General features: G+C 40.2%; 1 protein-coding gene across 1 annotated transcript in view; it reads right to left on the bottom strand.

Moving 5' to 3' along the window:
- The window catches only part of MAP3K20 (mitogen-activated protein kinase kinase kinase 20), a 58581-nt gene that overhangs the window by 14589 nt on the left and 36110 nt on the right, over positions 1 to 7882 (bottom strand). The window contains exons 8-9 of the mRNA XM_005415867.3: positions 5485 to 5559; positions 150 to 256 (exon numbers count right to left, since the gene is read on the bottom strand). Coding sequence (XP_005415924.1) covers positions 150 to 256; positions 5485 to 5559 — 182 coding nt within the window. The remainder of the gene's footprint in view (positions 1 to 149; positions 257 to 5484; positions 5560 to 7882) is intronic.

Raw genomic sequence — 7882 nt, 5'->3', positions numbered from 1 at the left:
CAACAAGGAAAATTATGTTCTAAAAATACTTCAAGCACACATATTTTCTACCAGTACATCATTGGAGTCTGATGTCTTTCTGAAAAAAACCACTCATACCATTTCAATGTAAAACCACATCATATCATCTTGGGAGGAAGAAAACTTACCTCCACTCTGCCTTGTTATGCAGGAATGAGTTACACTGGTCTGGAAGGCTGCTGTCATTTGACATAGATTCCAGGATTGAAATAATCTGCTTGAAAGATGGTCTTTTCTGAAGAAAAAAAGAGAACCAAAACAGAGCATTTGCATTCATATAAAACTACTAAAACTATCTGCAGGATATTTTCAACTGAAACCCCACAATTAATAGGAATTGTCACGCTTCTTTCTGACCACAGCATCCTACAAGATGACTGTAAATCTGTAAATGGTTTCTTTTTGTTCTTCTATTAAAGGAAAGTTTAAGAAGAGTTGCACAGGCTAGTAGGACTCAAGCCTTAGCTTAGTCTCCCATGTCTACTAGTAAAACAGGATTAAACATTAGAATCATCAATCATCTAGATTCTTAATTTGAAAGAATAATTTTTCTCAAGCTAAGAGAGAAAATGCTTCCAAATAGAGAAGGCTGGACCATCAGCAACTGGTAATTATACAGGTGGCCTTTTACAGGTATTAATATAAACTCTTTGGTGTGCGAACAAGCCATTTAGCTGCCTATCAAAAACAGGTTTCTGGCTGCAGTTCCCCTCTTGCAGAGGAGATACTTTCAGAAAAACTCTCACTTAGCTACTTCAGGAGCAGCCAGGGAAGAAGTGAAGACTGAGGTTAGGGAAGGATGTCTTGCCTGGCAGCTAAGCTCATGTTAGTGGACTCTGTGCTCTTCTGTCCTGGGCTCATTTACTGAACTTTGTTCCAGGGCTCTCCATCCAAGACCCATTGTGCTCACAAGTCAGAAAGACCAGTTAAAATTTTTCCGGGCTTTTTTTGGTGGGTTTTTTTTTTTTTCACTTTTCCCTGAGTCCCAAGGGGAAGCTATGAAGTAGGATAATAACTGAAAACTGAAAAAGCCAGTTAAATGTGTTTCTTGAAAGAGCACTGACTCTGTTAGTCTGTTTGACAGACCCCAGACAAGGTTGAGACAAAAGGTTGAAACAAAATGTAGATACATAATAAGGGGATGATGCACATTCTCTCTCTACTGTGCCTTTAATTATACCATTTCTGCTAAAATTACAGATGCCGCAATTAAAACGTGCATTTTAATTTGGGAGCACAAAAACAATTAGGAACAATGCTGAGGTGTCTCTCTCGGGAAGATCCAAGTGATTTCCACATTATAAAAGACAGACAATTTCTTTATTTTAAATGTCAAACAGCATGAAAAAGTGTCAAATGCATAACAAAAAGAGAGACAAGCTCTCTTATACTGTAATGCTGCACTCTTCGGCTGTGACTGGAGGCTTTGTCTGTCATTTTTTGGTCCAACTCCATGATTTCAGGCAATGGGCAGTTCAGTGAGCTACACAGATTTTCTTTGCCACAGACATGCTTGCCCCAGCACAAGTGCTAATGCAATTTGTTCCCCAGCCCAGCAAGCAGAGAGGGGCAAACTGGGCACACAGACCTCACAGCAACAGGTACCCATTAAGCAGCAGCACATTGCTTGCACTGGTGACACAGTCCCTTGAATGGAAAGCCAGCAGGGTCACCCTGTCTTTACAGGGGGCTGGGGTGGCAGCTGTCCTCCCCTCTACATCCATGATGGTGCTGGACCTGCCACAGCTGAGCAGATCCTCTGAACATACCCTGGGAAGAGCCCAAACTTGCCAGTCTGGAGTGGGTTGCACTGGGTGCACAGAGCACAAAACCCATCCCTGGTACCACCACCACCACCGACTCCAGTGCGGTTTTGGGGCAGAAGAACCTTTGACCAGCCTTCACATCCTTTTTGTTGCTACGGCTGCATCTCTTGTGACCACACCAGTGGATTGGAACTGTTGAAGGGATAAGGGCCTCCCAAATGGTGAGGAAGCTGCCAGACAGGAGACAGTGGCTCCCTGAAATTTACCAGAGTACTGCAACTGCTACGCATTGTCCAACAGACTGGCAGGTACATAATGTGCCTATACAAAACAAATTCTATTTTCAGGAAGACACCAAGGGCAAACATTCCTATGCTGCATTATCTACAATATTTTATGGACTATTCAGGATAATTTCCAAAACATATCTATGAGTTTGGCTTGCTCCTTTTTTCTCAGGTGTATACTGGGAAGTATAGGGCAGGGCTGACTATCAGGCTTGCCTGGAGTAACCAGAGGGGAGACAATGACAGAGAACAGGGCTTTTACTAAGGGTAGGCAAAAGGATCAACCAACTGATTTGGGAGAAGCAGCAACAATCATGTGGTGGGTCCTGCAGGCAAAGGAGCTGCAGAGTTGGTGCAACTGGAGCAAATGCAGAGTCACACAGCAATGTCAAAGTACTGTACATCTCTGGCTGTGCAAATTCTGTAAACAGCCAGCAGTTACCCTGCCAGCTTTGCAGCTGCCAGATTTACAGGCAGCAGCTTTGCATGGAGACAAACCTGGCAGGAAGGCACAAGCCTACACTGTCACATGGGTTTTGATGGTTTCTTGCCCCTAGGAAAGGATAATTTCAGATTTAATAAATGCACTCTAAATGCAGAGTGGTACCTTGGCTAAAACTGGGAAGAAGTGATTTGGGAAACTGGGAGCCTGAGCTGAGAAACTCCAAAAAGAAAAATCTTTTCAGCTGATAACTGCTTAGCACTTTCTAGAAAGCCCTTATAAGGGATTCTTAAAATATCAAGGCATGAGTCGCCTTTGAAAACTGTTTCCCTTTATATCTGTGATGTCTCATACTGAAATCTTTAAAATATATGCCCCTCTAGAAATAATTCTGGCTAATGTTTTCATTGTTTCCTTCCACTGAGTATTTCTTACTGAATAGGTCTCCATAAAACCAGGATATTTAATCCATATGTCTTTCATTTTTTGTTTCTTCTCTGTTCCCAGATTTCTGATTTCCATTAAAATACTCTGTAATTTATAAACATCTTTGTTGTGGAAAGAAACTGAAGGAACAGATGAAATGAGAAAGAATTATTCACCTACGACTCAAAAGCAAGTAACCTCAGTAAACAAAGACATCAGTGATGAGCAACCTTGTTTCTACAATTACCTAATACCCAAGCAAAAGCAATTTGTTCAGTAGAAATTTTAAGGTGTGAACTGTTTGTTTCAACTAGCAGTTTAAACTGCATAAAGACTACTGCGCCAAGTATCACGGGGAGCACTACAGATATTTTTCTCCATGTGTGAAGAAATTCTTAAGAATTCAAAGCAATATTAATAACTCTGTCTGTTCCCATGAAGAAATTATGGTGTGAGCAGTGTTCGACACTCCAGCTGCTCTGCAGCAGCTCTCCAAGCGTATTCCTTAGCCCCACCGTAAATGCATATCCCTCATTTCTCAGGGGTAAGCCACCGAAAGTTACCTCATGAATTCTGCGGGCTAGAAGTATGCACCTTAGCAACTGCTTTTGAGCAGCTGACATACTCAAGCTCACCCCTGCTTGACCTTCAGTAACTTGTTCATGCATCAACGATCTGATTTTCTAAAGCTAATCCTGGCAAAAAGGGAACGCTACACAGAGCAGTATTTCAGAGGAGCGTGCTCCATCTTTTGGCTCATGCAGGCCACACAGCCCTTTATCAAAGCACTTGGAGAGCCGTAAGTAGCGACCCTTTCCCAGCACGTGACCGAATAAGTCAGTCACATGTCCAAATTGTGACCACAGATTACTCCATTTCAGTCATGTGAACAAAGCTGTAATTGCTTAACAGAAGAAGAGCTGCATGAAAAAACTAGCGAAGAGCAGAGCGTCAGAAAAACCCCGTCTCTCATGAGATTCACAGTTTGCATGACTTCTGGGAACAATGTCCCCAGGAACCAGCCCACACTTAGATAAATTACTCTATCAGACAGAACTCAGCCTGATGGTTAAGCATCATTCTTTTACAACATGCAAATCCCTCCCTCTCCTTGAGAAACAGCAACAGTCTTTTGGACACTTATGGATGTGGCTCGAACAAGGCAAAGTGAGCTGATCTAGTATGTGACAATTACAGAAAAGAAGCTCCAATAATTCTTATTCTGAGGCCTTTGGTAGTGATGCTAACACTTGGGAGCAGTTAGTAAAGATAAGCAGTTGGCACTGAAAGTTCTCTTCAGCAATTACTGACCTAGAACTTAAGCAGTCTACGTGTAGATTCAAAAACTTGAAGCATTCTTCTCCCCTCTCCCCCCTCTGTGGGGAAGATACAAGGAACTATCAAGAGAATGGCAAGTATATGTGTGTTCATGTGGAAATCACATGTTGATGGATCTCATTCTTCCAGATCCATTCTGCAGGAAAGCAACCCCTTGCTTTTAAAAGAGAGACCAAGAATGTATATTTCCTTTCTCCTATTATTATTCTATGGCTACTCTTTGGTGATAAATTCAAGTTTAGAGCATGTATATGCTCTCATTTGTCTTAGAATTAATCTTGGTCTCTAACTTTTGAAAGTTGCTAACTTTCTCCTGAATTTAAGAAATTAAGTTCTTCCTGGTGCCTTAACTTGAGAAAAAGAGTACCATTTTCTCTGCTTAACTATTCTTCAATGTCTCAAATATTTTCATAGGCAAAGGAAATAGATGCTAATCCTTGGTACTAAAGCTAGTATGCCCACAGGCTCTTTTCAGGCAGTTTTATGTACAACAGGATGGTCACAAAGTCCATTTAAAGAAGGTAACTCTCATAATCTACAAAAGCTTTTACTGTCTAAATACTTAATCAATCCCTTCCTTGTAACAGCAGATTAATAGTAACAATGCAGCTCTTTTAACTTTTTATTCTGTTTTCATGGTTAAACAGCACTGCTATTATCATATTATTACAGTACAGTCATTATAAAGCTCACTATTCAAGCCCTAAGGGAACAGATTAAGAGAGGTTTAATGTTAATTTAGAATGTGTTGCTGCTGTTCCTACCCATGTTTCATGGATTAATTTATTCTTTACTTATACTTATGTTTTCAACACGAGTAGGGCACAGAATTGGACCTTGAAATTTGTATTTCATAACGTGATGCTCACATACATCCAACTATTAACCTTTGAAAGCAAATATAAAACCCACAATTTTTCCACTTGCTCCAAAATGGCCACATTTTTGCCATCTTACCATATTTCCTGTCATTGTCTTTAGCAGTTACAAAGTTAGCAGCATAGTAACTCTTGATTAAAAGGAAGAGAGGGAGTTATTTAGGTATAAATATATAAACCCACTAAAAAAAAAGACAGTCCTGGGTATCTTTGTCAAGAAATGTGTCAATGATGTCAGCTCAGACTTGTCCCCCAAAGCAATGCTAATGCACTTTGCAAAACAAGGCTGAGGTGGTGGTGCAGAAATCAAACACACATTAAATTACCTTTGAATCAGCATCCCAACATTGGTGCATCAGTTCTGCAAAACTTCTGGGACAACTGCTTGGAATGGTTAATCTCTAATGGAAAGAAAATGTACCAGTTACTGGAAGCATTTCCCTTTAAGCTGCTACTAAGCAATTTCCTATGAGACCAATAGACGTCAAAGAACTAAAGCATATTCTCTCTTTTAAACATAATAAAAAAATGTGGAGACATATTAGAAAGGAAAATCAAAATTACTAACACTAGCAAGAAGCACAAATAATTTTTACTAGACCTATAAGAAAGTAACGTATCAAATGCACAAATGGGGTTCCTTAAGAAAGCTCAGAGAGAAGCAGCAAAACCAAGACAAACCGCTTTTAATACTAAAACAATCATTTGTGGAGGTTACTGCATAGTATTTTAAGTTGCTTGTCAGGCATTATGTACAGCCTGCTTTAATTCCTTTCTCCCACACAAATGATCTAGCTGTACAATACTATAATCACTTTTGACACACAAATAGCTGAAATATAGATTACATTAAGTGAGTTAAAAAGAGTTAAGTGAAGCTCTACATGACACAAGAGATGTTTCATGAGCCTGTGGTCAGAAGGATTAATGAGGACATGCAGATCTCAGAAAGCACTCACAGAGCACAGTGAACTCGTAAATATTTCCTAATGACTGAAGACAAGGAGTTGCTGGTTATAGCCAGGACCACTGACTACAGAGAATTAGTTTGCAGCTAGTTTGGTTTCATTTGCTGAGAGTTTTAAATTAGAAGATTTTTACATTAACAGCCTGCCTCCAGACTGGAAAGCCTAAAAGCAAATCCTTTCTCACATACACAGATCCTGAAGCCTCTCCAGCTGATTGCACATGCTTCCAACATTACAACTGAAGGAGATCCCTCTGCTCTCACTAAAGCTGTTAACTGACTTCAGATGTTTCATATTATATAAATAAATTTTTAAAGTTAGATAGATAAACCAATTTCTCAGTGAAAGTGAGTGAGTCCAAATGTAAGAGGGGTCAAGCTGGAAAAAAGGTTCTTGTCCTCTAAGAGGCGAGAACCAGGAATTACATTCTTGTTCAGACTATCCTCTCAGGAAGATCCTTTCATCTGCCCTACTATTGCCATTTCAGAAGCAAAGCAGAGCAAGTTATGTCACTCTGTACCATTACATTACTGCAGTGTGACCTGCAAAGCCTTACAAGACACAGCAGCCAAAAGTAAGAGTTAAATCCTGCTCCAAAAACATTTGAACCCTATAAGAACTGGAAACATGAGACACAGAGGCAGGGCACTGCAGACATCTGATTATTAATGTCATAACTTAATGTGCAAGGGTTTCTTTGGAAGAAATACACAGAAATTTGTACAATGCACAAATAAGTTGCACTGGTGCATGATGTCTAATTGAGTCATTGGCCTAAAAATACACTGGCTAGTCTTGCTGCAGTATTGTCTGTAACCCTCAGTGTTCCAGGAGGTGGACAATCAGTAGCAATCACCACTTGTCTCACTTGTGAAGAATATCGCCTATATAATACGTAATATAGAGGTAGCAGGATCCAAATGTCATGTTATAATAAAGAACACATTTCTCAGTGGCAATTTATTATGAGATCATGTCTAGCCTAACATGAACTGTCATGCTTTGCTTTTCTTAAAAAAAATAGCTTAAAAAATCTCTACCAGAATAAAAATAACACTCTGAAATTATGCATAGTGTCAAAAGAGATCCATACAGACACATTAGAATCTACTCCATTTGCTAGCCTCAGGCTTTACGAAAGGGATTTTTCACCTTATGCAATTATGCTTTGGCCTCAATCCCTCACTGATTTTAACAAAAGACTTGCAATCCAAAAACTGGAGGCGTGGCTCAACAGTGATCCAATCCTGTTGTGGACTGGAACCATGCAATCCCACTGATATCAACAGGCTGAACTGAGAGCAGAACCTGACCCTTACACTTGTTTTGGGACACAGAAAACTAAGAAAAGTAGCACAAGCTGACTTTTCAAGGCCTATGCTGGACATTGTACCCATGTCATGGCCAGAAAAAATTAAAAGTATGCAATGCCCTCCAAACTCCCTCATAGCCCACAAAGAAAAGTGGTCGCAACAGGCTAGTGCTACCTGACAAAGAGCTGGCTCTGAGAATGCCACCCCTTAGGCTTCTTCAGCCATTAGTAAAATAGTCACATCTACATTTTGTTCATACTGTATTTGATGCAATTCCTTGCTCTGGAAAACTGTGTGTTGTACTCTCAGACATGTTTCAGCATGTGACTGCATCTCTTTACAACATTCCCAATGCCACTCTTACCCCTTACATAAAACTGCATGTGGTAGGCACAAGAGCCAAATACTGTTGATGGAAGGCTTTAAGGTTCCTCCGTCAAAAT

The sequence above is a fragment of the Geospiza fortis genome, unplaced genomic scaffold (genome assembly GCF_000277835.1).
Source record: "Geospiza fortis unplaced genomic scaffold, GeoFor_1.0 scaffold112, whole genome shotgun sequence".
Classification (NCBI taxonomy): domain Eukaryota; kingdom Metazoa; phylum Chordata; class Aves; order Passeriformes; family Thraupidae; genus Geospiza; species Geospiza fortis.
This window is presented reverse-complemented; position numbering and strand designations above follow the sequence as displayed.